This window comes from Haliotis cracherodii, unplaced genomic scaffold (assembly GCF_022045235.1).
Source record: "Haliotis cracherodii isolate W230 unplaced genomic scaffold, xgHalCrac1.p SCAF_2, whole genome shotgun sequence".
In the NCBI taxonomy this organism is placed as follows: domain Eukaryota; kingdom Metazoa; phylum Mollusca; class Gastropoda; order Lepetellida; family Haliotidae; genus Haliotis; species Haliotis cracherodii.
Window position 1 is genome coordinate 76,909,076 of NW_027266275.1, and position 21,479 is coordinate 76,930,554.

General features: G+C 41.7%; 1 protein-coding gene across 2 annotated transcripts in view; it reads left to right on the forward strand.

Moving 5' to 3' along the window:
- Positions 1-21,479, forward strand: part of LOC139468534 (short-chain dehydrogenase/reductase family 42E member 1-like) — a 334,803-nt gene that overhangs the window by 303,605 nt on the left and 9,719 nt on the right. For both annotated transcript variants that reach the window (XM_071250570.1, XM_071250568.1), the window contains exons 7-8: positions 12,197-12,334; positions 13,276-13,341. In XM_071250570.1, the coding sequence (XP_071106671.1) occupies positions 12,197-12,334; positions 13,276-13,341 (204 nt within the window). The remainder of the gene's footprint in view (positions 1-12,196; positions 12,335-13,275; positions 13,342-21,479) is intronic.

Below are 21,479 nucleotides of genomic sequence, written 5' to 3' on the forward strand. Positions count from 1 at the left end.
CATTTGCCCATGGATGCTTATGCAAGTGCTTATGAATGCTTATGGAGGTGCTCATAGATCCTTGTGCAGGTGCTAATTGGTGCTCCTTGATGCTTATGCAGAAGCTTATAGATGCTTATTTAAGCTGCTGATTAGTGCTTTTTAATGGATACAGATGGTAGGTAATTATCCTGCAGGTACTTATAGATGTTCATTGATGCTTATCATTGCTCATACAATGTTGTGTATCGCCGCTGATTATTGTAAGGCTACTTAAAGATGCTCATTGTTGCTGATGGATGTTCATAGAGGCTAATGAATGGTTGCATATTGTCTTTAGGTTACTTAAGGCTACTTAAAGGTGCTGATGTAACTTCATAGAGGCTAATGAATGGTTGCATATTGTCTTAAGGGTAACTTAAGGCTACTTAAAGATGTTCATTGTTGCTGATGGATGTTCATAGAGGCTAATGAATGGTTGCGTATTGTCTTTAGGTTACTAAAGGCTACTTAAAGATGCTCATTGTTGCTGATGGATGTACGTAGAGGCTAATGAATGGTTGCTTATTGTCTTTAGGTAACTTAAGGCTCCTTAAAGGTGCTCATTGTTGCTGATGGATGTTCATAGAGGCTAATGAATGGTTGCATATTGTCTTTAAGTTACTTAAGGCTACTTAAAGGTGTTCATTGTTGCTGATTGATGTTGATAGAGGCTAATGAATGGTTGCATATTGTCTTAAGGGTAACTTAAGGCTACTTAAAGATGCTCATTGTTGCTGATGGATGTTCATAGAGGCTAATGAATGGTTGCGTATTGTCTTTAGGTTACTTAAGGCTACTTAAAGATGCTCATTGTTGCTGACGTATCTTCATAGAGGCTAATGAATGGTTGCATATTGTCTTAAGGGTAACTTAAGGCTCCTTAAAGATGCTCATTGTTGCTGACGTATCTTCGTAGAGGCTAATGAATGGTTGCATATTGTCTTAAGGGTAACTTAAGGCTACTTAAATATGTTCATTGTTGCTGATGTATCTTCATAGAGGCTAATGAATGGTTGCATATTGTCTTTAGGTAACTTAAGGCTCCTTAAAGATGCTCATTGTTGCTGACGTATCTTCATAGAGGCTAATGAATGGTTGCATATTGTCTTTAGGTTACTTAGGGCTACTTAAATATGCTCATTGTTGCTGATGGATGTTCATAGAGTCTAATGAATGGTTGCATATTGTCTTTAAGTTATTTGAGGCTACTTAAAGGTGCTCATTGTTGCTGATCGATGTTGATAGAGGCTAATGAATGGTTGCATATTGTCTTTAGGGTGACTTAAGGCTACTTAAATATGCTCATTGTTGCTGACGTATCTTCATAGAGGCTAATGAATGGTTGCATATTGTCTTAAGGGTAACTTAAGGCTACTTAAATATGTTCATTGTTGCTGATGTATCTTCATAGAGGCTAATGAATGGTTGCATATTGTCTTTAGGTAACTTAAGGCTCCTTAAAGATGCTCATTGTTGCTGACGTATCTTCATAGAGGCTAATGAATGGTTGCATATTGTCTTTAGGTTACTTAGGGCTACTTAAATATGCTCATTGTTGCTGATGGATGTTCATAGAGTCTAATGAATGGTTGCATATTGTCTTTAAGTTATTTGAGGCTACTTAAAGGTGCTCATTGTTGCTGATGGATGTTCATAGAGGCTAATGAATGGTTGCATATTGTCTTTAGGGTGACTTAAGGCTACTTAAATATGCTCATTGTTGCTGATGGATGTTCATAGAGGTTAATGAATGGTTGCATATTGTCTTTAAGGTACTTAAGGCTACTTAAATATGCTCATTGTTGCTGATGTATCTTCATAGAGGCTAATGAATGGTTGCGTATTGTCTTTAGGTTACTAAAGGCTACTTAAAGATGCTCATTGTTGCTGATGGATGTTCATAGAGGCTAATGAATGGTTGCATATTGTCTTTAGGTTACTTAAGGCTACTTAAAGATGCTCATTGTTGCTGACGTATCTTCATAGAGGCTAATGAATGGTTGCATATTGTCTTTAGGTAACTTAAGGCTCCTTAAAGATGCTCATTGTTGCTGACGTATCTTCATAGAGGCTAATGAATGGTTGCATATTGTCTTAAGGGTAACTTAAGGCTACTTAAATATGTTCATTGTTGCTGATGGATGTTCATAGAGGCTAATGAATGGTTGCGTATTGTCTTTAGGTTCCTAAAGGCTCCTTAAAGGTGTTCATTGTTGCTGATCGATGTTGATAGAGGCTAATGAATGGTTGCGTATTGTCTTTAGGTTACTTAAGGCTACTTAAAGATGCTCATTGTTGCTGACGTATCTTCATAGAGGCTAATGAATGGTTGCATATTGTCTTTAGGTAACTTAAGGCTACTTAAAGATGCTCATTGTTGCTGACGTATCTTCATAGAGGCTAATGAATGGTTGCATATTGTCTTAAGGGTAACTTAAGGCTCCTTAAAGATGCTCATTGTTGCTGATGGATGTTCATAGAGGCTAATGAATGGTTGCATATTGTCTTAAGGGTAACTTAAGGCTACTTAAATATGTTCATTGTTGCTGATGTATCTTCATAGAGGCTAATGAATGGTTGCATATTGTCTTTAGGTAACTTAAGGCTCCTTAAAGATGCTCATTGTTGCTGATGTATCTTCATAGAGGCTAATGAATGGTTGCATATTGTCTTTAGGTTACTTAAGGCTACTTAAATATGCTCATTGTTGCTGATGGATGTTCATAGAGTCTAATGAATGGTTGCATATTGTCTTTAAGTTATTTGAGGCTACTTAAAGGTGCTCATTGTTTCTGATGGATGTTCATAGAGGCTAATGAATGGTTGCATATTGTCTTTAGGTAACTTAAGGCTCCTTAAAGATGCTCATTGTTGCTGACGTATCTTCATAGAGGCTAATGAATGGTTGCATATTGTCTTAAGGGTAACTTAAGGCTCTTTAAAGATGCTCATTGTTGCTGACGTATCTTCATACAGGCTAATGAATGGTTGCATATTGTCTTAAGGGTAACTTAAGGCTACTTAAATATGTTCATTGTTGCTGATGTATCTTCATAGAGGCTAATGAATGGTTGCATATTGTCTTTAGGTAACTTAAGGCTCCTTAAAGATGCTCATTGTTGCTAACGTATCTTCATAGAGGCTAATGAATGGTTGCATATTGTCTTTAGGTTACTTAAGGCTACTTAAATATGCTCATTGTTGCTGATGGATGTTCATAGAGTCTAATGAATGGTTGCATATTGTCTTTAAGTTATTTGAGGCTACTTAAAGGTGCTCATTGTTGCTGATGGATGTTCATAGAGGCTAATGAATGGTTGCATATCGTCTTTAAGTTACTTAAGGCTACTTAAAGATGTTCATTGTTGCTGATGGATGTTCATAGAGGCTAATGAATGGTTGCGTATTGTCTTTAAGGTACTTAAGGCTACTTAAAGATGCTCATTGTTGCTGATGGATGTTCATAGAGGCTAATGAATGGTTGCATATTGTCTTTAGGTTACTTAAGGCTACTTAAACATACTTATTGTCGCTCTAAGTTCATTATGAATGGTAGTAAATTATCTTAAACTACTGAAAGCCATAGACAACTATCCAGGGATTGACATGATGAGTTTAAACCATCTGGTCCTGTGGTTTATCTAACATAAAATATTTGGGAATATAGGAGGTAAGGTAGCCTGGGATGCAGGGAGATTCTGACAGATGTGATAGATGCTTGCAAACGCTTGAGCTCAGATGTACTTTAATGGTGGTTGATAATTATGGATGTTTTAAGATCCTGGTAGATGCTTTTAGATGATTTAGATTATTTTAGATCATTATATATGATATGTTATATGTTAGAATGTCTAAATCCTTCATGAATGACACAAGGTCTGAATTTATAATATTTTGACAGCAAACATTTCAAGAAAAATGTTGTGTTTCCAGTGGAAATTGTTGAATGATCTTTGTGAAAATGTAAAAAGAATTCTGTTAAAATCATTTAACATTCCTTTGAGAAACTGGTGCAAATTGTCAAAGTTAATTCTGACAGGTTGCCACACGGCTGAACCAACTTGTTGAGCTCAAGGAAAAAAGAAATTGATTTTCGGTAACACGTTATATAAACAGTCTTTACATGCCCATGGTGGAAGTCAAACAAATTGGAACAGATTTGGAATTCAGGCAGCGTATTTGTCCCACGAAGAAGTCACAAGAGTACTTCTATGTGTAACATATTGCTCAAATCTCTTTTGAAGATTTCATCTTGAGTTTTTCAGCCAGGATTGACCAAACCAGCCTTACGTTTGTTTTTAATCACAACCGCACCTCTTGGCAAACACAGCGTCATTGACATCTTAGTACTTTCCATGCAGTAGTAATAATGGTGTTTGAAGAAACCTCTGCCCAGCATTGTCCAAAGCCTGTATGGTTTAACTGACTTATGATCAATTTGACGATAATCCGAACTGGGAGGTTATAATTTCTGTATTGGAGACGGGAGGTCCCATCAATTTGTCCAGTAATAATGTTTGTCTTAGCTAGTATTCGCCTCCTTTCTTCTGCTTGGATTTAGTCCCTGTGCCTTCTTGCATGTCCTGGGCTGTTTAGAAAACGTAATTATATTTGTCGGAGAGTGTGTTGTGATTATCAAAGTCGTAGGGCTCTGATTCGAAATCAATGGTTGCTTTGATTTTACCCAGTAATAGACCAAAGTGGTCGTCTTTGCATTGGCCCTACCAACAAGGCAACGGCAGGCCAGGTCAGATTTAGACATGATGAAGTCGATTCTATTCTGCAGGGAGGATCCCACGACGACCAAGAACCGCATTTGTTGCCGTATTCGGTTTGATAAAATAACACAAGCAACATGCCCGGCCTCTATCTCAAAGCCATCACAGTTCAAAGGCAAACTTTTAAAACCAATTTAGGCCATGTCCAGTTGGCCTGCTCGGGTCTCAGAAGAAATCAGGGAATGGAATCATTTCGGAGATACAGTTTTTCTGCAATCGTGGAAGGAATCTGATTGATACGAGCGTTTTTTTTATTTTTTCAAAGAAGAGTTCTGATTTACTTCAAATGTGAAAGGAAGACGGGTAATTGAAAGCGAAGTTTTTAGAGAAGTATCTGGCCAGATGATGTGAAATTGTGATTGTTGTTTGAAAAAAGTGTAGAAAAAACCAAGAAACAGTGCAGCGTTACGTGATAACATTGTTATTGTAACTCAGGATTTAGATTGCAGCGGTGAGAGTCATGGTAACCTTTAGTTAAACAGACATACATATCATATCAGTAAATGTCACAGGTGGATACAGGGAGTGTGGCTTACCGAGGTCTGAGACGGTTTTCTTTTTTAAAATTTAAACACATTTGAGTCTGACCTAGCTATTTCAAAAACTTCTGTTATCAGCTTCATATGGATATTAATCAGTACAAAGAAACTGTTTCAGCAGCATAGTAGAATGCTAATGATTTTGTATAATGACCACAACAATTTCTCATTCCGAGTTCCTAAGTTAGAAAGATTTACAAAGAATGTTTGACAATTGGATCGATGTCATGACCACCGGCAAACCCGTAGTATGGTAACTCTAAATATAAACAGGGGCATTTGTCACATGACAAGCAGGTGATGTTACATGATAAATGTACAACTGGCCAACCGATCTGTAAAGATCCGGGTTAGAATATGTCTTTAGCAACCCATGCTTGCCGTAAAAGGCGACTATGCTTGTCGTAAAAGGCGACTAACAGGATAGGGTGGTCAGGCTTGCTGACTTGGTTGATGCATGTCATTGATCCCAATTGTGTGGATCGATGCTCATGATGTCAATCACTGGATTATGTGGTCTAGACTTGATGATATAAAAAACACTGTCATATAACTGGAATATTGCTGAATGCGGTGTTAAATAACAAACAAACGAACAAGTAACTGGCCAACAAACTTGTATGAGTTTGACAAGACGATGACTCCTGAATCATATATCTAGATACATTAATGAGTAATGGTCTACTGGTGCCTTATTCTACCACTGAGTATAGCCTAGAACTCCTTCCACTCACTCGTACAGTGAATGGTCAATCTGGTGCCAGGGGGAGTACCAGAACATCAGTACCATTGTCATCTTCAGTGAACCTGCCGACAATACGCTCCGCTCATGATCAAGCAAAGGCTGCAATCCATCTCTTTCCTCATGGTTCGAAGAAATGGAAAAGCTTCTCAAATAATCCATCACCAAATATTCCTATTGATTCTGTTTCTGAGGAATTTCACCTTGCTTCATGTGATATACAATCCCTCTTTGTTGCTTAATTCTAAGGATTGTAAAACTTTGTATGCATACTCTGTCTTTACAATTTGCTCATCTTCAAGCTTGATCAGTGTTTATTATGTTAGGAAATATTTTCTGTTAGTCACGTCTATACACAACGTCAGATTCTTGAAGGCACATCTGAATGTTCAAGGACGAGGTGCACCATATCAATATTTTTGTAACATTCTTCTTGTTTAGATTCTGAGTCAGTTTGACAAATTACATGTAGCTTAATCTTGTAAAATTTAACAAAACGGACTTGATTTTTTAAGGAAACTTAATCCAATTTCAACTTCGAACAAGGAGTTATCATTAGTTTAGTGTATGACGATTTCCATCATCAAGTTTGAAACCTGTAGCTCCGATTTCAAATATTGGTCATCAGACAAGCCAACTAAGCGAAGGAGTTGCTTGCTTGTCAGATATTAATGTTTGATCGGAACAGGAGTAATTCTGTTTGCAAGACTATAGACGTGAATTAGCTTCGTAATAGACAGTTGTATGATCCAAGATCACATCATTCACTTTCCTTCCTTCGCCTATCAAAGAGTCAATGTTGTTTTACGGGTAATTAATGCTTTTGCTGCTCCTGGATGGGCAAACTTGCAATCTTATTAATGGAATCCTGTGTAGATAATCGAAGCTACCACCAGATCAAGGCTACATTGGCACGAAACTTGTTTGACGTTTTACGAAATTTCCTGCAGAAGGCCTCGAGTTTGGTTGCCCTGTTGACGGCATTGTGTACTGTTTTCTTTGTCTCTGGTTCCATCAAACACCCTGGTTAATTTGAGAAGAAATGTGGCAGCAGTAGTTTCTTCTCATTTACCTCATTGTGTGTACAAGACGCTAATAAATTAGACAGTTCTGTGATCTGTATTTTAATCAAGACAAGGTTCGGTGAGTGTTTGGGGAAAATGTATATCATCAGTCAGACAAGACAAGGAATGAAGTCTGTGATTAACAGTGCTGTTTTTACAGTTCTGTTCTGGTGGCGAGATACTCTTGTGGAAGCCTCGATGGCTGCGTGGGTTAGACTGATGACTTAATTTGTGTGCTGGTGAATAGGTGCCTCACTCTGGCAGTGTGGGTTCGAATCCTGGAGGGGACTCAACCCCAAAAAGTATGAGAAAGTGTTATTCCAAATATAACATTTGTTATAAGTGTTAGTCTATACACAATGTTCCAGGACTACTTCTTGCTTCTTCATCAGATAATGGATTTTTTTTGCCTGCTCGCTCTATTTATGATGGATTAGAGTGAGTGAGTTTGGTTTAACGACGCTTTTAGCAATATTCCAGCAATATCATGGCAGGGCAAACCAGAAATGGGCTTCACACAATGTACCCATGTCGGGTGATGGATTATTAAAAATGAAGATACAACAAATTGCCAAAGAAGTTTACTGTTCATGTTTGAAAATAATGATTAAATGAATACACAAACACCTGATAAAGACAACACAACCTCCTGTGACAGAAGTCAGGACATAACAAATTAATAATTATATTGCACTGCAGCCACCTCCCAGTAACCCATGCTTGTCGTAAGACACGACTAACAGGGTCAGGCTGGTGGCTTGGTTGATGCATGTCATCATATCCCAATTGTGTAGATCGATGCTCATTATGTCAATCAGTGGATTGTCTGCTGCAGAATTTGTTATTTCCAGATCACCATCATATACATGTCGCTGGCATATTGCTGAGTGCAGCATTAAACAAACAAACAAACAAAAACAAAAAAAAACACTACCAAAGACCCCGGCTCATTGTATTGTTCCCAAGAACCGACAGATGAAGAACATCATGTGTTCCAAAGTAGATCTTCAAGGTCAATGACAATGACATGTAATTCTCATAAACATTATTTGTGTATTGTTTGATAGGCATTACTAAAAAGTTGACGGATGACAAAGTAGACACAATTTATTGATAGCATCCTCTTTAATTACTGTAAAGGCAACGTTTCGATATAGATCCTTAAACCGTTGTCAAGCAAGGTTGACAACGGTATAAGGATCTATACTGAAATGTCTCCAACATTATCCATAAATTGAGTCTACTTTGTCATCCATCAACTTCTAAGTAATGCCTATCAAACAAATCACCATTGTGTTCCCTTGTTTCATTATTTGTGAAATGATTCCAGCATGGTCAGGCATGACATCACCACCTGGTAGTTACTACATTCACAGTGGGTCAGACTGACCAGCAAGCACCTGTTGCTGACTAGTGCCTGCCATTACCAAATGTGTCTGTGTTGAGTCTCAAGAGGGTTGTCATGGTGGGAATCAGTCGACACCCGCGATCATGTGACAATAATGTACAACTGCCTTGGACAGTTTGTTTCAAGAGTAACAATATAAAAATTAATGTCGGTCTGACATTTTATTAAAACTTTGATGAAAATCTAATAATTTATTTATTATGGCCTAATACGTATTACTATCTGGATTTAAAAATCCTTCATTTGTAAACAGAATTAGCATTTACGTTATGTACAGAACCACCTGCCCCACACAAGCAGTATGAGAAACAGTTTCACAGTATGTTGGCCAGGCTGGCTAGCTCGCCTTAAAAGTTGCTGGCCAGTTTCTAATTTCACTCGTTTAAAAATGTACCAGTTTATTTTTCATCCAGGCAATGTTTGACATGGGTAGTCAAAGTTTGTCAAGTAACACTGCTTGTGTGGTTTAACTACAAATTACAGCTGTCACTCAAACAAGAAAAAAGAAGGTAACTTTATTCTCGTTTCATGGGTTCTTTATAGATATTAATTTTTAGTTTTTTTAGGTTTGAAGGTCATATTATATTATAATTTTAATCAACTGAGGTGTGCGTAAAGAAATTTCCTGTTGAAAGTATTTCAGTAGCCAGCCAGGCTTGGGACATTTCAGAACCTTAAGCCCGACCAAAATTTTGCTAGCCACAGGCAGGCAGCTAACTCACATGCTGATTTAAAGCTAACTGAAAAAATAAATATTTATTAATACAAATGTATGTTTATTTCCGCACTGCCCTACTCAAGCTAATAAACTGTAAAATAGGAAGTGTGACCAAATCTCTCATTTTTTCACAAATAGCCAAAACGTGCATGACTAGAAAAGGAGAAACTGATGACCATTCCCCTGGGGATATCATCAAAGCAAACACACAGTGTGCTTGTCTGACTCCATGTCATGAATACATTGTGTCAACATCACACGCAAACATCTGCTGCTGGAGCCGCACGCGACTTCATGTGGCACGGACTTCTCATGTTATATGTACAAACCCCCGTGGGCCTTGTTAGACCAAAGTCATTTTTATACACAATGTTCAACAGGCCTTTCAGGCTCAACTGACTAGTGTGGTGAGCTTAAAGTATGCTTTGTTCATCTGACCATCCTTCGGTCCCTCTGTTCATCCTTCTGTCCCTCTGTTCATCTGTCAATCCTTCTGTCCCTCTGTTCATCCTTCTGTCCCTCTGTTCATCCTTCTGTCCCTCTGTTCATCCTTCTCTCCCTCTGTTCATCTGTCAATCCTTCTGTCCCCCTGTCCCTCTATTCATCCTTCTGTCCCTCTGTTCATCCTTCTGTCCCTCTGTTCATCTCTTCATCCTTCTGTCCATCTGTCAATCCTTCTGTCCCTCTGTTCATTTGACCATCCTTCTATACCTCTGTTCATCCTTCTGTCTCTCTATTCATCCTTCTGTCCCTCTGTTCATTTGACCATCCTTCTGTCCCTCTGTTCATCTGTCCATCCTTCTGTCCCTCTGTTCATTTGACCATCCTTCTGTCCCTCTGTTTATCTGACCATCCTTCTGTTCATCTGTTTATCTGACCATCCTTCTGTTCATCTGACATCTCTTCATCCTTCTGTCCTCTGTTCATCCTGTTCCTCTGTTCACCTGACCATCCTTCTGTTCATCTGACCATCCTTCTGTCCCTCTGTTCGTCTGAGCATCCCTTTGTCCATCTGTTCATCCTTCTGTTCATCTGACCGTCCTTCTGTCCCTCTGTGCGTCTGAGCATCCCTTTGTCCATCTGATATCCTTCTGTACCTCTGTTCATCTGTCCATTCTTCTGTCCCTCTGTTCATCCTTCTGTTCATCCGACCATTCTTCTGTCCATCTCTTCCTTTGTCCTTCTGAATCACAGACAATCCTGTGTTTGTCTAGCAGCTGTGTGCTGATGAAGATATGAATATGGAAGACCTGATCAGTGTTCCATAGCTTGTGCCATATTGTAGCTACACTTTGTGTTTTTGCATTTCTTATCAACAAATATTTACTTTTTTATGCATATTTTGTGAGTGGTGGGTGCTGCCTGTGTAATCTGTTTTGGCAGATAATTGAGACTGATTATTCTTCTGGCATTAACTTCTTGAAATAAGTAAATACTTTCCTAGTATTCTTTATATTGTTGTGTAAATGGTACCAAAAGTAAAAATCAATGTCAGCCTACTTGTACTTGAGCACAGTATCTGAAACAGAGGATGCTGCACATACGTCTTGGCTGGAACTACAGTCAGTGTGTTGGCGTTTGTCCTAAACACGCCCCCCAGACACTTGTATCCTTTAGCACACTTAGTCTGACTCTGAGAATATATTCCGATCTCCTTCTGTTGCTGTCCCACTGGAATTTGGCAAATGAATTTGTCTCTTTCCCTGTTCTGGATGGTTAACATGGGGACCGTCTATGTGGCCTAATCAACTAAAGGGGGCATTGGACTGAGTCAGTGGTTAGCAAAGTCATATCATGGGCACTGGGTGATGATTAGGACACCAGATAGCCCTCAAGTCGTGTGGTGAGGACTCAAGATAGCCCTCTATTTGTGTGGTGAGGACTCAATATCCCAGATAGTCCTCTAGTTGTGTGGTGAGGACTCAATATCCAAGATAACCCTCTAGTCGTGTGATGAAGACTCAATATCCCAGACAATCCTCTAGTTGTGTGGTGAGGACTCAATATCCCAGACAATCCTCTAGTCGTGTGATGAGGACTCAATATCCCAGACAATCCTCTAGTTGTGTGGTGAACACTCAATATCCCAGACAATCCTCTAGTCATGTGGTGAGGACTCAATATCCCAGACAATCCTTTAGTCGTGTGATGAGGACTCAATATCCCAGACAATCCTCTAGTTGTGTGGTGAGGACTCAATATCCCAGACAATCCTCTAGTCATGTGGTGAACACTCAATATCCCAGATAACCCTCTTGTCATGTGATGAGGACTCAATATCCCAGATAACCCTCTTGTCATGTGGTGAGGACTCAATATCCCAGATAACCCTCTTGTCATGTGGTGAGGACTCGATATCCCAGATAACCCTCTTGTCATGTGATGAGGACTCAATATCCCAGACAATCCTCTAGTCGTGTGATAAGGACTCAATATCCCAGATAACCCTCTTGTCATGTGGTGAGGACTCAATATCCCAGATAACCCTCATGTCGTGTGATAAGGACTCAATATCCCAGATAACCCTCTTGTCATGTTATGAGGACTCAATATCCCAGACAATCCTCTTGTCATGTGATGAGGACTCAATATCCCAGATAATCCTCTAGTTGTGTGGTCAGGACTCAATAACCCAGATAACCCTCTTGTCATGTGATGAAGACTCAATATCCCAGACAATCCTCTAGTCGTGTGATGAGGACTCAGTATCCCAGACAATCCTCTAGTTGTGTCAATATCCCTATCTGGTAACAGCCATTTTGGATTTTCCAACACCGACCTTGCATATTTCACATGGAAATTCTGTTCCAGAAAATCATGCTGATGCCTTGCCCAGTATTATTGTGCTAATCTAACATGACGCCGTATACGGCAACTAAAGAGACTATTACTAATAATATATAGGGTTCATCTCGTTTTGTTTCAGTCGTACCTGGAGCAGGGTCTGGTGGCCGTCACGTATGGTGCCAAGGACTCCCTGGTGGACTTCCTGCATGTCGACAACCTGGTCCAGGCCCACACTCTGGCCGGCCGCGGGCTGTCCCGGGACAGGGGCCACATCGCTGTGAGTAGATCCAGCACCGGATGTGCTCAACTGTAGAAGATGCACCAAATCAAACTTAGGAATTAATGTAGACAACGTATATCAAGCATGTGTGCAGACAGTCCAATTGTTCAACAACTATCATAAGAAGTCAGCGAGTGAGTATATTTTTACGCCGCTTTTAGCAATATACCAGGAATAACACGGCGGGGGACACCAGAAATGGGCTTCACACATTGTACCCATGTTGGGAATCGAACTTGGGCCTTCAGCGTGACGATTACCATAAGGAAATCCAGGTTTTGCCATAATGTTGATAAAGATGTCCGGCCATGTTGACCATGTACTTTTTTCATCATATCTAAAGCAGACATTTGCAGTTAGGATTAGCTCTTCAAATGGAAATCATTATGTTGTTGTTCTTGGCAAAATCATTCAACATCTTGTAAGCTGGTCTGACGTATGTTACGAACTATATGCAGACGTCAACCCTCTGCCATTGACGCTGGTTACCTGGACTTTTTACACTCATGTCCCTGGTTAAAGTTATTGCTGTTTAAAGGACAATTTAAGTTGGAACCAGGAAGGATGATTTGGATGATAAATATAATCTCGCCCTTGTATCTTTTTATATCATATATACATCAACATTCGTCACTAAAAGTATTAAACCTCTCGGCAACTTAGATAGCGATACATGGGTTATTTTCTCTATATATATACCAAGATTACCGCAAACTGTTTTTTGATAATATCTCTGCATAAGGGAGCTGTCCAGTCTCAAAGGTTCCAGTGTATTGTAGAATACATCAAAATTATTTTTTCAAATGGAAAATGAGCCCAAAAAGTGTAAATAGTTTTTCGTCCCAGTAGTAATGTGGAGTGCCTCGGTGCTCTATGGAGGACCCTGTCACTGACAGCGCTGTCCGACTGTCAACATTTCCTGTCATTGTCAATTTCAGGCCGGCCAAGCTTATTTCATCTGTGATGACAAACCAATCAACAACTTTGAGTTCTTCAGACCCCTGGTAAGTGAACTAATTATCTGAAATTAACGAGTCAGCTGTCAGTGGTTATTGATTTGAATGAAATTTCACCAAACTCACAAATTAGTATCAATGCAGGTTTTTCTTGCTGAATGTTTGTGTGATGTGATATTATAGCGTATCATGTTGTTGTAATTTGATGCTGTCAACTTCTGCTGCAGGGTCCTTGTCTCCATGGCAACAATGCGTTGATAAGCAATAATACATCGGATTCTTTGTAGAATTAGCTGGGATGACTGCAAATGCTGGGACACCAAAGTTTGTTGGTTTTGTTCTCTGTTCTTTAAAGCCAGACATCAGCAATGTGATGGTCTGTAAATTATCGAGTCTGAACCAGACAATCCAGTGATCATCATGAGCATCGATCTATGCAGTTGGGATACAGTAACATGCATTTACCAAGTCGGTGAGCCTGACCAACCAATACAGTTTTTATTCACCTATTATTCATGACGAGCATAGTATCCTTTTACAGCAAACATGGGTTGCTGAAGACCTATTCTACCCCGGATCTTCATGGGTGGGGACGCCAAAGAAGTACATATGGTTGGCACAGTGGATTGTGCAGTTGGTGAATACAGACTTCCCCATGTTTGAATTTGAACATGACAAGTGATGACAGTCTCTTTTGTCATCCTGTCCATCGTCTTGTCTGGATGTAAACTACAATGAGAGACTGCTGCAACAATGTCAGATTGTCCTGTAGTCGGATGTATGAGGGAGTTTAGTCACAGTGGCCTATGGTGTCACCGCAATTCACCGTGCAGAGTTGCATGCCTTGGTTGTGCCAGGAACCACATTGGGTTTCCTCCAAGGTTTGACTAGGCTGATGTGTGTCATTATACTCCATTCTGTGAATCGGTGCTCATAAATATCAATCACTGGATTGTCTGGTCCACGTGTTGAAGCCAAGAAGGAACAGGGTAGGATACAGGTAACCACACTTGTCGTAAGAGGCGAATATATGGATCTGGAGATCAGACTCACTGACTTGGTTGATGCATGTCATTGTATCTCAATTGATGGATCAATGCTCATGATGTCAATCACTGAATTGTCTGGTCCAGACTTGATTATTGACAGACCGCCGTCATACAGCTAGAATATTGCTGAGTGTGGCGTTACACAACAGACAAGTTCATGCTCATTCGCTCATGGAGGGGTTGGTGTACCCCGGCTCTGTTGTTTGCGTGTCCCTTGGCTCTGTTGACCATGGCGTCGTAACTTCCCGGCCTCACTAGCCGTAGTACCATTAAAGAAGTACAGATTCATAATATGTGCAGCTGAGAAATGAGATATTTAAGTTTAAAACAAGTATTTTAATGTAAAAATAAAACTTTTGTTGTTTGTATCACAGACAAAACCCAAACACATTTTCCATGATAGTTAGAATGCCCATGGCACCGGTGACAGTTTTGTCCTCACATTAAGTGATCCAGTAGGACACTATCAACACGTGACAGTTTTGTCCTCACATTAAGTGTTCCAGTAGGACACTATGAACACGTGACAGTTTTGTCCCCACATTAAGTGTTCCAGTAGGACACTATCAACACGTGACAGTTTTGTCCTCACATTAAGTGTTCCAGTAGGACACTCTCAACACGTGACAGTTTTGTCCTCACATTAAGTGTTCCAGTAGGACACTCTCAACACGTGACAGTTTTGTCCCCACATTAAGTGTTCCAGTAGGACACTCTCAACACGTGACAGTTTTGTCCCCACATTAAGTGTTCCAGTAGGACACTATCAACACGTGACAGTTTTGTCCCCACATTAAGAGTTCCAGTAGGACACTCTCAACACGTGACAGTTTTGTCCCCACATTAAGTGTTCCAGTAGGACACTATCAACACGTGACAGTTTTGTCCCCACATTAAGTGTTCCAGTAGGACACTATCAACACGTGACAGTTTTGTCCCCACATTAAGTGTTCCAGTAGGACACTATCAACACGTGACAGTTTTGTCCTCACATTAAGTGTTCCAGTAGGACACTATCAACACGTGACAGTTTTGTCCCCACATTAAGTGTTCCAGTAGGACACTATCAACACGTGACAGTTTTGTCCCCACGTTAAGTGTTCCAGTAGGACACTATCAACACGTGACAGTTTTGTCCCCACATTAAGTGTTCCAGTAGGACACTATCAACACGTGACAGTTTTGTCCCCACGTTAATAGTTCCAGTAGGACACTATCAACACGTGACAGTTTTGTCCCCACGTTAAGTGTTCCAGTAGGACACTATCAACACGTGACAGTTTTGTCCCCACGTTAAGTGTTCCAGTAGGACACTATCAACACGTGACAGTTTTGTCCCCACATTAAGTGTTCCAGTAGGACACTATCAACACGTGACAGTTTTGTCCCCACATTAAGTGTTCCAGTAGGACACTATCAACACGTGACAGTTTTGTCCCCACATTAAGTGTTCCAGTAGGACACTATCAACACGTGACAGTTTTGTCCCCACGTTAAGTGTTCCAGTAGGACACTATCAACACGTGACAGTTTTGTCCCCACGTTAAGTGTTCCAGTAGGACACTATCAACACGTGACAGTTTTGTCCCCACGTTAAGTGTTCCAGTAGGACACTATCAACACGTGACAGTTTTGTCCTCACGTTAAGTGTTCCAGTAGGACACTATCAACACGTGACAGTTTTGTCCCCACGTTAAGTGTTCCAGTAGGACACTATCAACACGTGACAGTTTTGTCCCCACGTTAAGTGTTCCAGTAGGACACTATCAACACGTGACAGTTTTGTCCCCACGTTAAGTGTTCCAGTAGGACACTATCAACACGTGACAGTTTTGTCCCCACGTTAAGTGTTCCAGTAGGACACTATCAACACGTGACAGTTTTGTCCCCACGTTAAGTGTTCCAGTAGGACACTATCAACACGTGACAGTTTTGTCCCCACGTTAAGTGTTCCAGTAGGACACTATCAACACGTGACAGTTTTGTCCCCACGTTAAGTGTTCCAGTAGGACACTATCAACACGTGACAGTTTTGTCCCCACGTTAAGTGTTCCAGTAGGACACTATCAACACGTGACAGTTTTGTCCCCACATTAAGTGTTCCAGTAGGACACTCTCAACACGTGACAGTTTTGTCCCCACATTAAGTGTTCCAGTAGGACACTATCAACACGTGACAGTTTTGTCCCCACGTTAAGTGTTCCAGTAGGACACTATCAACACTTGACAGTTTTGTCCCCACGTTAAGTGTTCCAGTAGGACACTATCAACACGTGACATCTGGGACTGGAGGCTGGTGAACTGATCGTGATTATGTGCATAGTGGTGCCTACACTGGATAATTGTGACAACACTACTGCTTGAACCTCGGCCCTCCAATCCATCACTCACACTGCTGATGTTGCCACTGAGACATCAACTTTGCTCCATAGTTCATGGCTGTACCAGCTGAACTTGTTTCCTGCATTTTACAAAAGAGAATTATGTGCAGCCCGTTAAATTCAGGCTAGTCCATTAGCCCTTCTAAATTGTTCTGAGGACAAGGAAAAACACAATGATGGTAGTCCTCATTGGCTAGCATTTGAGGCTATTATTCTGAACCAGCTCTCAATACTTCAATTTTGCTACAAATTGGAATTGAATAAAACTGATAGAAAATGTAAACATAGTAAAGGACGAGCTACACCTGCTGAGAACCAGTGAAATATAAGTTGTAGGATTATCATGAGGGGTACTCATCCCACGTTAGGTTATGCCACGGAACCAAGTGGTATAAATCTAAAGGGGGACGCATGAAACGACATGTACCCTGAGTGATACTGCTACAACAAACCTAATCTGTTAATCTGCCATTGCAAAAAAATTCAAAACTGATAGAAACAGCTGTTCTAATGAGCTGAGGTTAGCTTGTGCTATGTCAGGTAATGTTCATTGACTCGGAAATCCATGTGCAGCCTGTCTTCTTCATGGCGGTGTATAAGAGATTTAGTCATCTCAGTCATCTTTGCTGTATTTTCCTAGCTCACTGAGATATGTGTCTGCAGTGTAACATGGATACCCCACACACAACTCCGAGCTGACCAGTCCTTGTTTCATCCCCCTAATGCCGTGTGCCAGGCAGGGTAACAACAAGTACCAGCTTTTAATGTCTTTTGGTATGACATGTCAAGGGGGTCAGACCCCCGACCTTTTGCTCTCGAGACAGAGACTGTATGAATGTATATGTTCAAGGTCAATGTTGTCCGATCAAAACAAATAAGTCTACCTCTTTGTGTTGGTTGTCCAGACCAAGAGGCATGGTTTCGATTCAAAACATTGGTTCAACATGGGAAGTCCATATTTGGTATCTCCAAGGTCAAGGTCAGCTATACAGTGAGTGAGTATGGTTTTATACGGCTTTAGCAATATTCCAGCAATATCACGCAGGGGGACACTAGAAATGGGCTTCTCACATCGACTCATGTAGGGAATGGAACCCGAGCTTTTGCCATGATGAGCGAACACTTACACCACTAAGCTACCCCACTGCAAATAATCCTTGAGGTTACAGCATGGCTCAGTGGACCAGGGTTCGATTCCTAACATGGGTCCACCCTGGGAGATCCTTCCTTGGCTTCCCCATGACATTGTTTGACTATTGCTAAAAGCGGCATAACACCATTCTCACCCGTATTCACTCACACAGGGCACTGTGTCTCAGATGAGATGCATCTTTGTCCTGGCCCAGAAACCTGGCCGCTGATCATATTCTGATTTTGAGCTGCCACCCTCCATTTCAGGATCAGTGTATGTGATGTAATGAAAGCCAGTTGCCAGGCTTGTATTAGTTTAATACTTGTCACATTCAATAACGCAGGAGATGACATAATCATACAACATTGTTATTCGCGGATTTACTATGGTTATATACTCTAAGACTCAATAGCTGCATTCTGAAGGGGAAAAAATCAATTTTATTTTCTGTTCCTGATTTCAAGAATTCCTATAACAGGTATTGACGTATATTTTTTAAATGGGAAAATTAGAGCAAAACAAATGTCCGCCCGTGGGTTGCTGGGATAGGTCACGTCTCGTCATTGGAAACACACACACACTGGGAGGTTCTCACACCATGGCTTACTATAAGATCAATGTTCATAGTTTACTTTGGGTGATTACTCCATCTTGTGGGAAGTAGATTACAGTGACAGGACAACTTGTGTCATGTAACAGTCCTTCGTACCAGCTACAACAAAGATACTCATGTATGCAATTGTTGTTGTTGTTAATCCTCCACCTACTATATATCTTCTGTACTAAGTCCCTCATTCGGTCTTGCTTGACAACAGTATAAGGATGTATACCGAAACATCGCTTTTTACAGTATTAAAGAAGTTGTTATCCATAAAATTGTGTCTACCTTGTCATCCATCAGCTTCTAAGTAATGCCTATCCATCCATTTACGACAAAGATTACTTCCTGGGGTGTACAACAGATGGTGGCCATGCATTGAGGTGTGTGTGGACTGATGCCACTTATATAGTGCTAGGAAATCCCCCACACAGACACAGTATACTGAATCCGAGCCAACCAGGCCTTGTTTTATCCCCTGAGTGTTGAGGTGTGTGTGGACTGATGCCACTTTTATAGTGCTAGTAAATCCCCCACACAGACACACTATACTGAATCCGAGCCAACCAGTCCTTGTTTTATCCCCTGAGTGTCAGCAGGGTAACAAGTACCATCTTCGAATGTCTGTTGGTATAATGCAGTTTTGGATTGAACCCAGACCTTACATTCTCCGGGCAGATGGTCTATCCACTAGACCATGGAATTGGTGTCAGTGTATAGAGTTAGTGTTCAATATAGCTCTTCAAAACTTGGACTACGTAGAGGCTTGTTGGTACTCCTTTTGAGTTAAGTGAAGTTGTTTGAGCTTTACTGGAATGTGCCCTTGCATAGGATGTTGAGACATCTGAGGATATATTAAGAATTAAGGTCAAAATTAAACCTTTCCAAAACCTTGTGTAGGTCACGGATGGGCCTAAGATCCATGATGCCAATGTGCATAGTTGCATCTCTTAGGGCGCTGGAGTCTTATGACCATGGATTCATATCACAGATATCCCCTAATTATGATTCTTGGTTTGTCAGCACCTTAGATGAAGTATGGTTTTCACTAGTTTCGTAAATGTCTTGTTATTGTAGGAAGTATGTCACAGTACAGAGGTTCTCGGGATCTGTGGATGATGTTGAATTCATCATAACACTAAATATCATAGATTGATATGCACAGCTTGAATATAGTTTGAGACGTGTATGGTGTAAGGGAGAGAACTCTTGTTTTCATCATTTTTCTTTCTATGACTGTTTGCTGTTATCAAGGAAACTGGCAGAGAAAGGATGGGATGAAAGTGGCAGGAAGTGGTCGGGTGGTCCATCAGGGAACATGATTCAAACAGGGAGGCTAATCCGTTTGAGAAGATACATATTGGTCTGGCATAGATCTAAGTGTTCTAAATAGCATACATCAACATCATACGTACAGAAGCCACACTGTATGTCCTTGCCGACAGTTGAGTGATTACAGAAAATTATAATAGCACAGTGATGGCAACTCACTGGTCTGGTCACTCGCTGGTTTGGTCACTCACCAGTCTGGTCACGCACTGGTCTCTCATCGGTCTGGTCACTCACTGGTCTCTCACCGGTCTGGTCACTCACTGGTCTCTCACCGGTCTGGTCACTCACTGGTCTCTCACCGGTCTGGTCACTCACTGGTCACTCACCAGTCTGGTCACTCACTGGTCACTCACTGGTCACTCACCAGTCTGGTCACTCACTGGTCACTCACCAGTCTGGTCACTCACCAGTCTGGTCACTCACTGGTCACTCACCGGTCTGGTCACTCACTGGTCTCTCACCGGTCTGGTCACTCACTGGTCACTCACTGGCCACTCACTGGTCACTCACCAGTCTGGTCACTCACTGGTCACTCACTGGTCTCTCACCAGTCTGGTCACTCACTGGTCACTCACTGGTCTCTCACCGGTCTGGTCACTCATTGGTCACTCACCGGTCTGGTCACTCACTGGTCACTCACCAGTCTGGTCACTCACTGGTCACTCACCGGTCTGGTCACTCACTGGTCAGGTCACATCCCCCAGTCTGGTCACTCACTGGTCAGGTCACTCACTGGTCACTCACCGGTCTGGTCACTCACTGGTCACTCACCAGTCTGGTCACTCACTGGTCTCTCACCGGTCTGGTCACTCACTGGTCAGGTCACATCCCCCAGTCTGGTCACTCACTGGTCAGGTCACTCACTGGTCTCTCACCGGTCTGGTCACTCACCAGTCTGGTCACTCACTGGTCTCTCATCGGTCTGGTCACTCACCAGTCTGGTCACTCACTGGTCACTCACTGGTCTCTCACCGGTCTGGTCACTGACTGGTCACTCACCGGTCTGGTCACTGACTGGTCACTCACCAGTCTGGTCACTCACTGGTCACTCACCAGTCTGGTCACTCACTGGTCAGGTCACATCCCCCAGTCTGGTCTCTCACCGGTCTGGTCACTCACCAGTCTGGTCACTCACTGGTCTCTCACCGGTCTGGTCACTCACTGGTCAGGTCAAATCCCCCAGTCTGGTCACTCACTGGTCTGGTCACTCACTGGTCAGGTCACTCACTGGTCTGGTCACTCACTGGTCAGGTCACTCACTGGTCTGGTCACTCACTGGTCAGGTCACTCACTGGTCAGGTCTCTCACCAGTCTGGTCTCTCACCAGTCTGGTCACTCACTGGTCAGGTCACTCACTGGTCAGGTCACCCACTGGTCTGGTCACTCACTGGTCTGGTCACTCACTGGTCAGGTCACATCCCCCAGTCTGGTCACTCACCAGTCTGGTCACTCACTGGTCTGGTCACTCACTGGTCAGGTCACTCACTGGTCTGGTCACTCACTGGTCTGGTCACTCACTGGTCTGGTCACTCACTGGTCTGGTCACTCACTGGTCAGGTCATTCACTGGTCTGGTCACTCACCGGTCTGGTCACTCACTGGTCACTCACTGGTCTGGTCACTCACCAGTCCGGTCACACACCGGTCAGGTCACTCACCAGTCTGGTCACTCACCTGTCTGGTCACTCACTGGTC